The sequence below is a fragment of the Parasteatoda tepidariorum genome, chromosome 3, assembly GCF_982258835.1.
Source record: "Parasteatoda tepidariorum strain Cologne lab strain chromosome 3, Ptep-v5.0, whole genome shotgun sequence".
Lineage (NCBI taxonomy): Eukaryota > Metazoa > Arthropoda > Arachnida > Araneae > Theridiidae > Parasteatoda > Parasteatoda tepidariorum.
In genome coordinates, this window is record NC_141757.1 from 3,837,639 (window position 1) to 3,855,550 (window position 17,912).

Genomic DNA, 17,912 nt, shown 5'->3' on the forward strand with positions numbered 1-17,912 from the left:
ATGCGTGTACATAGCTGCAAACTCAATTGCATTTTCCAATAGGCTACAGTCAGTATTTTGCCAGTTTCTCCTGGTTTAATAAAAATTCTCCTGGTTTTTGTGCATTTTAGAAAATTCCCTAAATTGAGTAAGTTTCCTTAAAAAAGTCCCTATTGAAATAGAATTTTTGTGCAGATTATTGCTTGCTTGAATATTTAAATAAGTGTCACTAATTTTAATTATTAATTGCCCAAAAGAGAATAGCATCAAAAAATATGTGGTTTAACTACTCACAAGGAAACAATCATAGATTTTAGCTTTCTTGTATTGATATCAGACATAAATTAAATAAACCAGATATCAGAAATAAATTAAATTATTTTTGTATAATATTGCTCATGCTTCAGAAAAATGTGTTTTTACAAAATATTAGATTTAGTCCTTACTAATTTTTAACTCGTTATAACCTTTCAATTTTTGTATCTACAATATAAGCATTTTGAGAATGACTTTGAAATTTGTCATGATAGCAAACATGTCCAGTTTTTACTCTTATTTTTTCATAGCATTAAGTTATAAAATTACTTTAGTTAGTTAAAATAATAGTGCTAATATTGTTTTCATTGTAAAGTTTGGTTGTGAAAAAAGTTGCATTTCGGGTTAGTAGCGTGTGTGCTTAAAAAAGAGTTAGTAAAACTATCATGCATTACCTGCAAAAATATTAAGTTTGTATTTTTTTTTCTTCCAGAGATTCATCTGCACGTCCTCAAAATTTAGAGATAAGTCATAAATGGTCTAAAGCAGGTAAGTAATTAGTTTTGTGTTCTTACATTAATTTTTTGTTTATGTGCTTAGATACAGATAAGTTTGATAACATTTATAGGTAAAAGGGGGCAACAGAGGGCACTGACCAGGAAAAATGTGTATTGATATTATTTGATAAATTGTGATTGATTAAATGTGTTCTATATTTTAGTCACTGAGCCACAGACCAGTAATATTTTATTTTCTCAATTTCTACCTCCGGAAGTATGGTTCCCTGTTACATACCTGTCAAGTCTCCTGTTTTTTAACGAAAACTCCAGTATTTTACGATTATCTCCTGTTTACGGTTCAGCAAATATGGAGACATTTGAGAATATACAGTATACCTGTATATTCTCAAATTTCTCCGTATTTGCTGAAGAAATTTTAATAAAAAAAGTTTGTAATAAAATATCCGTTGATGGCAAAAATACTTCACTTATTCATCAACAAATAGTGCTATTGCCAGTTCTGCAGTAGTTTGAGTGTTAATAGTTTAAGTAATTATAAATAATGGTTTAAAAAATCTTCTTTATATTAAGATTTATACATATATTTATTACTTCGCTGAATGTAAATGCTTATATTATTTCCAATTTTGAATTTCTCTTTTTGCCCTAAAAAATGTCATTTGTAAAATCTCCGTTATTTTTTATCTTCTCCAATGTTGGCATGTATTCTGTTATTTTTATACAAGCCTAACACTTTTATTTTTAAAGTTAGGTAGTTTAGCAGTTACTGCAGTATTTTGTCTCTTCATTTAGCAACATTTTTTAGCCTCGAGAGGGTTGGCATCGATAAGTTACTGTTGCCTTCTCAATACAGTGCTATTAGATTGAGGTTATGGTGACCTATAGTTTGTCTATGATAAGAACTCCCCTGACTCAAAGTCTGAGGCCGCCTGCTGCTATGGAAATGAAAATGGCACATTTCCTGGAGGGTAGTTCCTCTTCAATCTAGGACTAACACAATAGAAAACAAATTCCCTTTCTTTCACTGAACCGAGTACTACCCTGTCTTAAACAGTGACCCCACAGTACTTGAAATAGTTATACCTCGTTACCATAGTCACCGCCAAATGGCTATGAGAGTTCTTACTTTAGACAAACTTTAGCTGGCTTTTCCTTCTAGTGAAGTGCAAGCTTTTAACAAATTTAGAATATATATAAATTCTGATATCATAATGTTTTAATCTTTTATTATCTTCAGTGTTATATTTAGAATAATATTATGAAGTACTTTCAGTGTTTTCCCTAAAAGTATTTCATAATATTCTAAATAAAATTATTATTATGATATAAGATCATACTTATTTCATGGATTTTTCTTACAGACTCAGATACTGAAATCTCAGAGTTATCAAAGTAAGAAAACATTTTTGTTTTTACCTCTATTATCAAGGTTCCCTTTTTGTTCTGTATGTTAAAAGATTTTTATTTGTTCTAGAAGTCTAACTGATTCAGATCCAGTGGTTTCATCATTGAAAGAAAAGATCAAATCTCTTGAAGATCAAGATAAGAATGTTCGGTGTCTCATTTGTTTGGTAAACTTCATTTTATGCATTTACATTCTTTTTTTAAAATAAGTATATTTTATTTGATATGTGGCAGAATCGTGGTGACACAGTGACATTGTCGCAGAACATTCCTGATTTCTTGTAGAAAGAGTTTTTCCTTTGGGAAGTTAAAAAACTTTGGTTTTCTTTTCTTCAGAAATTTTCAAATGAATTTTCTTAACTCCACAGAATTATAGTCAAACAATGCCTTTCTTGCGCATTGGAGTGAAAAAAGAAATATTAGTGATTTTTCTGTTCTCATTTGAGAATAATGAAAGAGTAATGAAGTTAAAATCTTTGATTTTCTTTTCTGCAGAAATTTTCGTCCTTTTTTTATGCAATTATTACTATTGATTTCATTGAGTTTTAAAAATAAAATATTTTTAATTCTGTATTATTTGTTACAACAACTGAATCTAAAAAATGAATTTAGTAACCCCTTTTTAAAGAATCTGATTTGCGTGATTTTGAAGTCGATCTTTTGTAACAGTAGTTAATGCTGCGGATGTCATGATTTTTTTTAATGGGATGAGGATTTACAAAAGCCGAGAAAAATAAATAATTCGTGTCTTTTCCCCCCCTACAAAATGCAAGACTATCTACATAGTATTAGAATAATAAAAAAATATTAAGTATTCAATTAAAAAAGTTTTTTTCTTTCTTTGAAATTGACGCTTCTGTTTTTTTAATTTAGTAACATGTTATTTTTAAAAGTATTTTGCAGAAAAATATTAGTATTAGAGGGGCATGTCGCAGAAAGCCCAAAACAATTCTGCCACAGGGTAATTGGGAAATGTAAAGTAAGAGTTTTCTTTTTAAAAAAAAAAATTACTTTAGATGTTAATCACTTTCGTGGAAAAATTATTTGATAAAGCTGATTTATGTTTTCAGTATCGGACTTTTAATTCTTCTAATTTAGAACACGAATTCAAGCCTACTGTTACCCTTATCGTTAAATAATTACAACATCTATTACAATTCAATTATTTCTTCAAATTCCACTTTTTAGCAAAACTTTTCCATGTTTCCATTCTTCTCATTCTATTATTTGTCATACCTGCCAAGTCTCCCATTTATTAACAAAAACTCCTGTATTTTACGACTATCTCCTCCTGTTTACTTGTATATTCTCAATTTTCTCCGCATTTGTTAAAGAAATTTTGGTGATAAAATATCTGCTGAGAAAAAAGATGCTTCTCTTATTCCTCAATAGATGGTACTATTGCCAGTTCTACGTCATGTTGAATGTTTACAGTTTAAGTAATTATAAATAATGGTTTAAAAAATCTTCTTTAGATGAAGATTTATATACATTTTATTTTACTTCCTAAATGTAATTATTGTAAATTATTTACAATTTTGACTTACATAATTATGCGCATGATGTATCAAAACTTTACTCGTAGCCCAAAAAACTTTTACTAGTAAATTCTTCATTTTATTATTTTTCCAATGTTGGCCGGCATGATATGTTTTTGCTCAGAAAATGTTATATTTGACCAAACAAGTAAAGTAAAGACATTTTCTTATGAAAAATTGCGTAGTATAAATAAAATACAATATGGATTACCTGATATATCTTGAAAAGTCATGGAATTGTTTTCTTAAAATTGAGTGAGAACCCTCTTTATTTTTTAAAGAAGCAATCAAATAGCAATGTCATTCAAGTTATTTCTAATTTGCATAAATTGTTTGCTAAATACTTTTTAAAGTTTTTCCTTCCCTTTTCTTAAAGTCAAAAAAATTATTTAAAAGATTTTAAGAGAGAGAGAGAGATACATACCTGCCAAACCTCCTACTTTTGAACGAATACTCCTGTATTTTACGACTATCTCCTGTTTACCCGTACATTATCAGATCTCTACGTATTTATTGAAGAAATTCTTTATAAAAATTTTGGGGATAAAATATTCACTGATGGCAAAAATACTTCTTATTCCTCAACAGATGTTGCCAGTACTGCAGTATGTTGAGTGTTAATAGTTTAAGTCTAGCCGTGATGGCTCAGGGGTGTTCACCTTCCAATGAGGGTTCGAATTCCAGCGATGACTGGTCGATACAATTCTGCTCCCGGCTCTCACCGACTAGAGTGCTGAGGTTAAAAATATCATCAGTGGATCATGAGTTTTAGAGTCCCCTTGCCGTGAATCTAACCATGGAAGGTCTTCATGGTTTTCCTCTCCATGTATAGCAAAGACGGGTTAGTTCACTTATCTTCTGGATTGGGTTCAAAATTACGAGACTACGGAGTCGAATATTCATAGTCGTAAACCTGAAATTGGGTCGACTGTTCAATGACGGTTATAAAATAAAATAGTTTAAGTAACTATAAATAATATTTTTTTTTAAAAAAATTTTAGATTAAAATTTATATACATATTTTTTACTTCGCTAAATGTGAGTGCTTATATTAATTCCAATTTTGAATTTCCCTTTTTTCCTTACGTTATTATGCATGATGTATCAAAACTTTACTTGTAACCTAAACAATTTTGCTAGTGAAATCTTCGTTATTTTATTTCTTCAGTGTTGGCAGGTTTAATCATTATTTTTTTAATTCATAGCTCATTTCTTCTTTTCAATTATATGTAATAAAAAAAATGTTACCAAAATTTATTAGACGTCAAAAGCATCAGTAATAGTATAACAATTTTTACAGTTCCCCATATAAAACAAATAAATGCCTTTTACCTATTAACTTTGATAGACCTACATAGATATTGTCACTGAACTTAATTGTCATCCTTGGCCTCCGAAACAAATTAGTACTACTTTTCTGATAACTTTAATTTTTAGTACGTAGCAGTTTTATTGTTTTCAAACTTTTTTATTGATTTTAATTACATAGGTTTGTAGAAAAAATTTTTAAAGCATATATCTATAAAAAATTTAACGCAGTTTCAGATAATACAAATTTAGTGACTCACTGTCTATGCTACCGTCTTCACATTAATCAATGAGCATATCTGACATAAGAAACAAAAAATAATTAAATATTAAAAAACGTGTAATAAGCTCCTTTTTCAATTACTCTGAGCTATAACCTAGCAAACATCACTAATGTTATTTTAAAATATGTGAAAGAGAAAAAATAGTTATCTGCAATTTCGTACTTATTAATAATTAGTAAAGTTGTAAACCAATGAAAAAAAAATTTTTTTTCAAACATTTCTCTTTAGCGAAATAATTGAAATTTTCAAATGACTTTAGAAGCTGTAACTGGACCTTTTCCCTACTGTCCAAGTGTCAGGACACTAGAAATACTGAACCAAGTTACAAATTTTATTAAAAATTTAATAAGGGACATTCACTAATTTACATTTGTAAGTTGTTCTTAGTTTGCTTGATTCCTTACACATCTTTATAAATTCAGTATGATCGATAATATTAATCTTGTTAATGTTTTTGGTCAATGTACATTTATAAATAACTCTTATTTAAATCTAAAATATTCAATCGATAACTTTTTTAAATAATATTTTAACTAATTATTAATTTGAATTAAAATTATTTTTTACATAATCAAATAAAGTTGTTATTAAATTTAAAAATAGAATAAAATCTCAATATGAATTTGTGCATAAATTTTTATTATTGTGGAGCTCTTTAAAAAGAAAAGAGCCTTTTTTCAGAAACTAGTTATTTTATTATGATCATGTAAAGTCTGTGAAAATGATTTTGCATTATGTTGGCAGGTATATATAAGAAATTCTTTTTTTTTTTTTTCGAAATTAAGGTGATTAATGTGGTTTTTCTTTGTAGGAATCTTATACAAAACCTGTTGTATCCACCACCTGTTGGCATGTGCATTGTGAAGAATGTTGGCTCATGACAATGGTAACTATATTTCCTTCCTCAGAAGGCACTTACTTAAGCCTTCTGATAAAAGATATATTAATAATCTTTTTTTTTTAATTACTGAACAAAACTTTCATAAATGCAGATTTAGCAATTTTTAAATCAATACAAATCTTTAATATTTTAAAAACTTTTCAAACAAAAAACAATATTTAATATTAACTTAATAAATTAAATTTAAATTTTTTATTTTTTACATTTGTTTTTTCCTCTCACTGTTGTGTTACTATAAGCTGTTATGTTAAAAAATGCTGTAAAAAGAATGTTCAAGTTTATATTTTTGGTTTCTTTTATGATTTAGTTTTTATTCAATTCCCATTATTAGAGTTCTCACTCTCCTTCTATCTTGTTCAAATTTTCATAAAATACTTTTTTTTCATCCACTCAAGTTCAAATACATTTTTTTTAAACTTGTTGTGGATGTGACACTTGATGCTAATACCGTTTTTTCTATTACTAATTCATTCATTAAATGTAATTAATTAATTTTAGTTTTACTTGATAAGAAAAATTGTAATTATTTAACAAAAAGTAACTAAAATAAAAAATTTCTAGTTTTTTTTTTTTTTTTTTTTTTTTTTTTTTTTTTTTTTTTTTTAGTCTACTTGAAGTAAGAAATTTAATTATTTGAACATTAAAATAAATTAAAACTAATTCTGTTTTAATCAATGTGTAAGTTTTTTTCTTTCGTGATATATTTTATAACATTTTTACAAATGTATGGAATATTTATGTATGTATATATTCAAAAGTAGAGAAAACATGGAAAATATCACAGAACAGAGAAAAAAGGGGGGAAATTAATAAAAATGCAGAAAATAAAAGATTATATTTTATTTTATAAAATTATTACAAAAGATTTTATAATTTATTGCGGATATTTATAAATTTTTTTCAGATTTCTATTACTATTTTTCTTTTTTTCATTGTTCTGTAATTTTTTCCATTTTTTCTCTACTTTTTGAACTTATTTTATCAGTTCTATTTGCTTGCAGCTTATGCACAGTAAATAAAACTTATTGTTTTTCTTAATTTTCTTTGTTTTTTTCTTTTTGTATTTATTTATTATGCTATATGTATATATATATTGTTGCTTTAACGCTATATGATATACCAAATATGATACACAAACGTTAGTTTTTGGTTCGACAATTGATTGTTAGGTGGAGCACTGGCAGTATGAATTTCTTAATTGGCTTTTATATATAGATCTATATTTCAGATATGCTACAGCAGTTTTGTAAAAACAGCTGAACTTTTAGCGCTATAATGCAACAATTATATTTATTATGTTAAATAAACATGATCACTATACTTTGTACATAAATTAGATTAAATTATTTTAACAATTCAATACATACAAACAGAGAATGAGGATATGAGAAAAAGCAAGCAACTACTTTACAAAGAAAATTATGTTAACTTCTTTCTTTTGTTTTCAGTACTTTTAACCATTGATACAAGCTTCCTTTTGTGTTTAATTTGCTGAATTATTTATTATTTAATTTGTTTATTTCTAATAGTTTTAATTTTATTGTTGGAAATGATTTTTTCTTTTAAAACAATTCTTGCTTAACCTCCAAATCTTTTTGATATGTCATTCTTGCTAATTTTAATTTATGGAACAACTTGCCATGAAGGTTGGACAAAATAACAGAAACACTTCTATGCTAACAGATTTTTTAATATTTTTCAAAAAATACTTAAAAAATTACTTAATAACTTTAGATGTGTTTAGTTCATGCGATTTCTCATACATATTAATAAAGTTTAAAGCTTTCAAAGGTTTGAGGGACTGGCAATAAATTGCAATAGAAAAATAGTGTTTTTTAACACACTATGCAATAAGCTTGTAACTTGCATCGATTACTTTTGTTATGATATGCAATAACAGCATAAAATTTCGTAAGCCTAGCTTAAACATTCATGGAAATATAGACATTTAAAAGAAAAAAAATATTGAAAATGCAAAAAGTTTCTAGTAATTTTGTTGTTTCTAGTAATTTAAAATTCCAAAATTGATTGAGGGCTGTAACTGCAATCTGGAAAATATGATTGTCGTTGTCAAGAGAGCAATAAAAATTCTCCTCAATTTTAATGATTTTACTAATAATTGAATTACTATAATTATATGTATTATTATAGTAATGTAAATTTAATAACTCCTTAATATTAATATCATTCTTTGCATATTTCACCATGTCTCTAACAGAGAAAACATCATTTTTAAAGACTCTTATTCTATGCACAGAGTGCAAAAAGGTTTATTTAAAAATGAAACCTTTTTGCACTCTGTGCATAGAATAAGAGTTAGATTAATCATTATCATCAATGGCTCGATAACCCTGGGTGGACCTTGGCCTTCTGAAGAAGTTTTTTCCAGTTTAACCTTTTTCCTGCTAGCGTTTTCCAGTTTTTAAGATCAAAAGGTCTTTTTCTAGGCCAATCTCAAATTTTGCCTGCTCTCTTTTGTGGTACGGTCTTCGTCCATTCTGATAGTGTGTCCTGCCCATTTTATTTTTTGTCGTTTAAGAAAGTTAATAATGTCAGGTTCTTTATATGAGTGATAAAGCTCTAAATTTGTTCTTCTAAGCCACACAAACTTCAAAAATACTTCTCAAGTCCTTTCTCTCAAAGGTACCCAACATAACCTCATCCGTACAAGATAGGGTCCAAGTTTCAGAAGCATATGTTAAAATAGATCTTAAAAGAGATTTATACAATAAAACTTTTGTTTTTCTATGAATTACATAAGATTTATGTATTTTCGAATTCCATTCAAACATCTATTGGCAATAATAATTCTCCTTTGTATTTCCATTGTAATATTGTTCCTGTTAAATTAATAGTTTATTAAATAAGAGCAAAAAGTTTAAATTCAAAGATATACAAATTTTTACATAACTTTAAATAACAAAATCTGCTGATTTTTACAATTCTGAGTGCAAAATATATTTGACTTGATTAAATAGTTTTACAAATAATTTAATTTATGAAAAAATAACATTTAAAAATCCAAAGTTTCAACTGCTTTCCCGACTAAACTATTCGGACCTAATCTTCCAAAAGGTATATCCATTTGGAAGAAGTACATACTTTTCAAATTTTCTCGGCTAAAAATATTATCTGCTCAAATTAGTTAGAATATACAGGGTGTTTATAAAGTCCCAGACACATTTTGATGTTTAATAACTCATAATATAATAAAGATAGATTAAAATTAATAACATAAAAGGTTAGATAGACTCAAAAACTTCATGACCCTTGTCAATGAACTTCCACGTGTGCCCCCTTTGTCGCACGGAGAATATCAAGTCAATTTCACGCCAGGTAGTGGCAAACATGTTGGCATCCACAGTGGCTATTGCAGTTGTAGTTCTGACTTTTAGGTCATCAATGTTCGACACGATCCTCCTGTAAACATTGTCCTTTATAAATCCCCAAAGAAAAAAGTCCAGCGGCGTTTTATCAGGTGATCTGAGTGGCCAAGGAATTGGACCTACTCGCCCAATCGAAAAATGGTCATTCAAGGAACTACAAACGATGATACCCCAATGAGGTGGTGAAAAGATATATGGCTGAAGCTCTTCTAGTTGTGGAAATACGAAGTTTTCCAACATGTCTAAGTATAGGACTGATGAGACAGTCTTTTCTGTAAAAAAAGAAAGGCCCAATGACTCAGTCCTGAATAAGTCCACACCACACATTAACCTTTGGGGAATCCCTTTGTGTCTCATGGTATTTATGGGGGTTTTCAGATCCCCATATACGCACATTATAGTAATTAACAATGCCATGAGAGGATGCTTCGTCAGAGAACATTATGCACTTCAGAAAATCAGCAGCATCTTCTATCCTTCCTACCATATCTGTTGTAAACCTTAAAAAAGAAGGGGGCGCATATGGAAGTTCATTGACAAGAGTCATGAAACTTTTTGAGTCTATCTAACCATTTATGTTATTAATTTTAATCTATCTTTATTATTTTATGAGTTATTAAACATCAAAATGGGTCCGGGACTTTATAAACACCCTGTATATTGTTAGGTACTCTTATCATTAAGATTGCATTTTAGTAGGTAAAATTTTGATCAAAAGCTTTTCATTTGTTTTTTTTTTTTCCAATTCCTTTTATTACTTAATACTCTACCTATATCTCGTTCGAATTTGCAATCGTTAATAAAATACTTTTTATTTATCCACTCAAGTTCAAATACACTTTTAGTGGAGGACACTTGATGTTTATACAGTTTTCTCAAATATTAAATCTTCTTTTAAATTCAATTAATTAATTTTTATTGTATATAGGAAAAAAAATTGCAATTATTTAATAAAAAGTAACTAAAATAAAAAATTTCTTTGTTGACCCTAAGTAGGAATTGACTTTAAAAAAATCTTTTTTTATACTACTTGTTTTATTTTGCACCACTGAAATGTATTTTTATAATTAATGTTTATATGTCTTTTCCGACTGCGTCTCATGAGTCTGTTTCTCAAATAAATTAAAACAAGGAATGTTTATCAGGTCACTTGTAGTTGTTTCTCATATGTTAATTTCTAAAATGAATTTTGAATGTTGTCTCAATACTGAATAACTTTTTTTTTTTTCATTTATAGGGTGTAAAGAAACTTTGTCCCCAATGTAATATGATCGTTTTTCCATCAGATTTAAGAAAAATTTATTTATGAATCATCAGCCACAATCATTGTATATTTGTAAATATTTCATCTGAATTGTATGATGTCCAAAGATTAGTAAATATTCTGTTTTTATATACATTGTTCTGAATTTATTTTTATAAGTTCAAAAAATTATAATATGTTTCGAATATAAACTGCTTGTGAGATATATTATTAAAAATCAAGAATTCTTTTCTTTAATAAACTATTTCCCGCAAGTCAGAAAAAATAGCATTATTTTTACAGAATGGAAAGTGACCAATCAGAATTGTCAATAGCAATAATTAAGAATTAAGTTTAATAATTCTATCATGTATTATAATTATTCCTTATAAAAATTCTAGTTCTCAGAAGAATATTTACACTGACTTCATCTAATGATGTTTTGTTTCCTGACAAAATATTTGACACATAAAACTGACATATTTGACGCAATGAGCCCTGAAAAGTCCTTGCATTTTGCCATAGGGCACTTGAAAAGTACTTGATTTTGTAGGAATTAAAATAATACCAATCTTTCTTACAAAAAAGCAGTAAAGAAATAATAAATAAATTCAATGGAGGATTATTGAAAAGGGGTTAAAGAAGATGCAAAACTTTTTTGTCCTAGATTTTTCACACCAGATTATTGTTGATCTCTCTGATGTTTTAAAAGTTGAAATTTCTAAAAAAAATTTAGGTTTTGTAGTCATAGTTTTTGAATGATATAGGCTGAATCGATTTAGAAACGTGTTCAATGTGTTGACTTCATTATTACGGCAGGTTAATATTGTTATCCTATTTGTTCTTTTAATTTATGAATGAAGGATAATTTTTTATCATTTATGATAAAAAATTTTACGTTTAGTTTTTACTGCTAATAAATAAAATTTAGTTCGACAGGTTTCATTAATTATGAATATCCTATTTTGATGACTAAAATTCCCTACGTGTGAAATATTTAGTACATACAGTATGCAACAATTATCGTGAAATTTATATTTCGTAAAATCTACTGAATTTTTTTCCTATCTGTGTTTGTAGCTATGATGGCGAAACAAAAATTGCATGTAAGTACACGTCGAAAGTAATACTTTTTATACCTGAAATTACTTGCAACTTTTGAACTGTTCTTTCTATTGTCTGAACGGTTTTATTCGATTAAACATAAGAAACAAAGCCTCACTTGTTTAGTTAACTTTGCCAAATGCATAAATCGCTTCTAGTACAGAATTGCACTTTTTGTGCATTAAACCCTTTTAATTTTTACAGTATTAGGTCGATCATACTGATGTTTGGTCTCATTGAAAATAAGGCATTGGAAAAAATGCCTCACTTCCGTATCAAGCAGGGATGATTGTGAAAAATTTATGAACAAAAACTCGATATCCATTAATATGCTATACTTGTTTATAATTTCCTTTAACTAAGATTTATAATTAATTTACTTACTTATGAAGAATATCACAGCTTTAAGAAACTAATTTAAGAAAAAATTTAATTCTTACAAGAATAGCGTAAATATGAATCGCGATAATGGATTTTAAAAACGCGTGAATTCTAATAACGATATTGATTTGATTTTTAAAATCGCGTAAATATAAATTGCGATATTTGATTTTTAAATCACGTGAATACGAATCGCAATGCACGAGTTTTAAATCTCGTGAATACGATTCACGATGTGTAACTTAACAACAATGTGCAACCGAAAATCGATGTTTGATTAAAAAAAAAAATTTGCGTGAATATGAATCGCAACATGAGCGGATTTCGACGTAGTTTCAAATATTAAAAAACGCGAGAAACCAAAAAAAAAAGAAGGAAAAAAATCAAATTAGCGGGAGAATAACGTGTATGTAAACGTGAGCCGCGATGGTTCAGGGGGTAGAGCGTTCGCCTTCCAATGTGGTGAACCGGGGTTTGATCCTGGCGATGGCTGGTCAATACGAATTTCCGCATCCGGCTTGCAGCGACCACAGTGCTGACCTGAAATATTCTCAGTGGTAGACGGATCATGGGTTAGAGTGCCCTTGCCGTCAGACTAACCGTGGGAGGTTCTCGTGGTCTTCCTCTCCGTGTAACGCAAATGCGGATTAGTTCCTCAAAGGAAGTCCACCACGAAAGCTGATTTCTCATAATACTTGAGCCAGGAGTTCCCTTGTCTTCTGGATTGAGTTCAAAATGACAAGGCTACGGAGTTGAACATTAGTAGTCGTAAACCCAAAAACCGGGTCGGCTGTTCAACGACGGTTATTAAAATAAAATGTATGTAAGCTTCTCATTAACGCGATTTAGCGAAATTTTCACAAATTAAATTTTAATTTCTTACTTTAACTAAATTTTAGTTAACTAATTTTAATCGCGGAAGACAGTAAATGAATGGTCTTGAGAAAGGCGGAATTTCGCAAAATTCGTGGACAAATCACACTTTTAAGAATACTGAGAATCAATTTTTGAACCTAGAAGGAGGATGGTTCCTGATCAAGAAGGAATTTAATGTTCTCTTCTAATCAGAAAAAAGGGGAAAAGCAGAGAGAAGAAAAAAGGAATTTTCAAGCATTATTTGTAATGACAAAACAAAATTAAAATACGGAATTTTAACCATTTATTTTACTTTTACAAAACCATTCTTTTCTTTTGGGAGTAGACTTGCACAGAAAATATGGTACCATGTTAAACAGTAAATCACATTGTAAAGAACATTTGGCAAAATCACAGCTCCATGAACAGAACAGTTTTTTGGCTTTTAACAAGGTTCTCAACAATAAACCACGCATCCTTCTCAAAATGCTCTTTAACTATGTCTAGTATGGCATTATTTACCCTTTTCGGGAAACATTCCACCTTTTTCTGTTATGGCCTTTTCTGCCACCTCTTTGTCCACCAACCATGATAAAAGATTAAAGTTTTTTAAGGAAGGCCATCTTTGGTTTCTTCCGGTTTTTACTTAGTCCCATAACTATTTTTGTGAAACTTCTTGGTGTTCCTTTGACCAGGATTTTTTTTTTTGGCAATCTGATCTTAATTTGAAACCTGTAAGGCAGCATTTTCTAAAGTGTGGTACGCGTACCCCCTGGGGTACGGGAACAGTTTATCAGGGGTACGCGTTCTTATGCGAAACATCTTGCAACTAACGAAATTTTGAAACATTTTATTTTAAAACAAAGCTAGCCATGAAAATTTACGATTACTTATTCTTCTATTGGTACGCGTACCCCCAGGGGTACGCGTTCTTATATGAAACATCTTGCAACTAACGAAAATTTCGAAACATTTTATCTAAAAACAAAGCTAGCCATGAAAATTTACGATTACTTATTTTTCCATTGGTACGCGTACCCCCAGGGGTACGGGAACAGTTTATCGGGGGCTCGCCAAGATCGGGGGTATACGTTCTAAAGGAAGTAGGGCACTTCATAAATATTACGAATTGCATAGAAACTCCTACCCAGAAGTGTCGACGTTCGCCGCTAGGGTTGCTTTCCTATTCTGAGCATATTGTTCGGTTGGCCACGAATTTCTCATCCGGCTTGCACCAACCACAGTGCTGACGTGAAATATCATGGATTAGAGTCCCCTTGCCGTCGGAGATCCTCTTGGTCTTCCCCTTCATGTAACGCAAATGTGGGTTAACTCCATCAAAAAGTCCTCCACGAAGGCAAAATTTTCCCAATACTCTATCCAGGAGTTCCCTTGTTCTTCTGAATTGGGTTCAAAATTACAAGGCTACGGAGTTGAACATCAACCCATAAAATTGGGTCGGCTGTTCAACGACGGTTATAAAACAAAATAAAATATTCTAATTTATACAATATTTCGTCTAATTTATCCAATCGCCGAGTTTATATTATATATCGTCAGATTTAACTGATTGATACACTAACGTAAACCAGTGCAAACTGGTTTCAGTCACGTAAAAACAATAAAGCTGTATAGTATCACCTGAAAATTAAGATTTTACATAGAATCTTTTAGTGCGCCTAATAGTATGGCCAGGTACTCAAGGTGAGTAGCTATATATTTTTCAACAAGAAATAAGCACCTTTTAAGTACTTTTTAAGCACTCAAAATTTTTTTTATAGTATAAAATTTGAAAGAATAAAATCAATAAAATTCCAAAACATTATCAAAAACTTAATAATTTAGAACGACAATCGATACGGCAAAGAAAATAAATCTCTTTTTACAAATCCCGAATAAATAAAAAAAAAAGCACCATTGAGGGCTTTTAAAAAACGTAAATAAAAAATAAGCACTTTTTAAAAAGCTACTCACTTTGGGACTGTATATAACAGAAAACTATTACGAATAGTAAAGAATTCTCAAATCACAATCATGAAACTTCTTTAATTATTAAGACACACAGGCACAACATAAGTGAAATATACATATTTTAAATCATACAAAAATTACAACCTCACAATTCAAAATTTATTGTCTCCATTAAAATTAACATTTAGGGGTCCAGATTTAGGACCGCTTTCTTGTCCTAACTATCAAGACCTCCTATAACAAATTTGTGAAGGGTCCGATTAAAAGAAAAATCATTTTGTGAAGGGTCCGTTTTAAAGTTAAAATATTTTGTGAAGGGTCCGTTTTTATGAAAAGATATTTTGTGAAGGGTCCGTTAATTTTTTCTAAACATACCCCTGTTGCGCTACCCTCTATATTTTTGGAAAAGAAAGGTATGTTTATTAACATTAAGTACGTTTCGTGGCTGATTTCGTACACTAACACCAGCACAAATTAGCGTATTTGAGGTATAGTAAACATAATTTAAAGAGAAGTAAAAAAAAAGCTATTGAAGTATTCTAATAAAAAAATTTTAATAAGTAATAAAAAGCTCTCATAAATAAATAAGCTTTTACTCAATTACAGGGTAACAAAAAATAATAGGGATCATTTTTGAACGTTTTTATTTCCAAAATTTATTACATAAATTCAGCGATGTTTCTCAATATGTCGACCTCCGGCATAATAGATTTGTCTACAACGCTTCGGCCATGATTTTAAAGCCCGCAAAATGATTTCCTGGGGGATTTTCTTCACCTCTTCTCTAATAGCTCTTTGAAGGCCTCTCAATGTAGAAAATCTTTTCTTATTCAGTTTGTTTTTCAGATGTCCCCAGGACTGTTAGGAATCCATTGTTCGGGTCTCAGGAATTTCACTTGCTGATCTGTTAGGAATTTCTGGGTGACCTTAGATGCATGCGATGGGGCAGAGTCCTGATGGAACACAGCATCACTATTAGAGTACAATCTGCAGTAATCATCCTTAAAAAAGGGCTTTAATATCTTCTGTATGGAATACTCAAAATTTATTTTGGGCCCCAGGTTTCACAAACCGAGGTTTGGTCACACCATGGGCGGATATGCCCATCCAAACCATTACGCCTTTGACATGAGGCACCGTGGTTGATGGTGTCAAGTCTCGCCTGTTCTGTCCACGGCTAAGATATTGAACTTTAGATTTAGCATTGGTATCAGATAGATAGATCCAAGCTTCGTCAGTTGTAATGAACTTTCGCCATCTGTCCTTACAGAAAAGCTTGTAGAGAGGCCATAAGCGTTGCCTCCTAATCTGCACCGATCTCTCACTTAAATGATGACATTTAGGTTTTTTATGGCATTTTTTCTTCAACTTTTGTTTTAGTTGATAGCTTACAACTTGCTGACTCTCGTTAAGAGCTTTAGCCATTCTTGTCTGTGTTGGTGGATCCGGTTTTGATGTCATCTTATCAAGCTTCTGCAAATCTGATTTCTTCAATTTGCTTGACCGTCCACTTCTTTTTGGTTTTGCATTATTTTGCATCGATCCAAGTTTTGAATTCTTGATGCGACTGATATGGCTGAGTGAAATCGCAATACCTTTCTTTTTAAAATGGGTTTCTATAATCATATGGCTCCATCGAAGTTCTAAAAATGCTTGTACTTGACCAATTAGCTTTTTGTCAAATTTCTTCAAAAACATTTTTGTGATTTTATGAAATAGTATTGCAATTGAAAGTCAAATAGTAGAGCTTTAGATCAGTATGCTATATATGTAAAAAGGTTTTAAAACTTTAGTGGTAGATAACCACAAAAGTGATCCCTATAATTTTTTGTTACCCTGTAGGGTGTGCACTGTAGCCTTCCAAGCTGCATTAATTAAATTATATACACTATTACAAATCGTAAATTTAATTTACAATAAAAAATAGGTCCTAATTTGTTTAAGTTAAATACTCAGACACATATAAGGTACTAATAATTGTATGTACACTGCATTATATACTCTAGCACGAATCATAAATTGAATTTACAATTAAAAAATAGCACCTAATTTGTTTAAGATAAATACTCAAACAGACACATATAAGGCACTAATAATTATATGTACACTACATTAATTAAATTATATACACTACTATAAATCATAAGTTGAATTTACAATAAGAAAAACAGCACCTTATTTGTTTAAGATAAATACGCAAACAGGCACTTATAAGGTACTAATAATTATATTTACACTGCATTGATTAAATTATATACACCACTGCAAATCGTAAATTGAATTTACAATAAAAAATAGCACCTAATTTTTTAAAGATAAATACACAAACAGACATAGATGAAAGCAAAAATATAGGGTGCTAACAATTATAATTACAATACATAAAAAACAACAATGAAATGCAACTCCAAATGGAAATAAATGTACAATAAACCAAATTTTCTGGTACCTGGACACGTGGTCATTCAAGGGAATCACTGATGTATGATGAAAATAATTTGAAATTAATTAGAATAATAATTAGAAATTTTACAATTAATGTCAGATATTTCAGAAAAAAATAACGAATTATCATTGGTTTAATAATTATAAAAATTACTATATTGATAAAAATTTACTATGTGGAAATAAATAAATTAAATTTTGAATAAAATATTTGATTATGTGGATCCAACCAGTTCAACAGAAGGGATTTTATTCATCAGGATTTCACAACTATAAGAGAAGGTTATTTTTCAGATTTTATATGTTTTGAAAAAATAGTTTATTTTTTCTACTTCTT

At 29.6% G+C, this 17,912-nt stretch overlaps 1 protein-coding gene across 4 annotated transcripts in view; it reads left to right on the plus strand.

Moving 5' to 3' along the window:
- The window catches only part of LOC107451064 (E3 ubiquitin-protein ligase RNF220), a 51,303-nt gene extending 40,330 nt beyond the window's left edge, over positions 1-10,973 (plus strand). The window contains exons 10-14 of one of the 4 annotated variants that reach the window (XM_087158614.1): positions 728-783; positions 2,117-2,147; positions 2,230-2,326; positions 6,101-6,175; positions 10,814-10,973. In XM_087158614.1, coding sequence (XP_087014740.1) covers positions 728-783; positions 2,117-2,147; positions 2,230-2,326; positions 6,101-6,175; positions 10,814-10,885 — 331 coding nt within the window. In that variant the 3' untranslated portion in view covers positions 10,886-10,973. Of the gene's footprint in view, positions 1-727; positions 784-2,116; positions 2,148-2,229; positions 2,327-6,100; positions 6,176-10,813 lie in introns of those variants that run through there. The other 3 variants (XR_015432356.1, XM_087158615.1, XM_087158616.1) reach the window with 3 other exon arrangements.
- Positions 10,974-17,912: the final 6,939 nt, after the last annotated feature.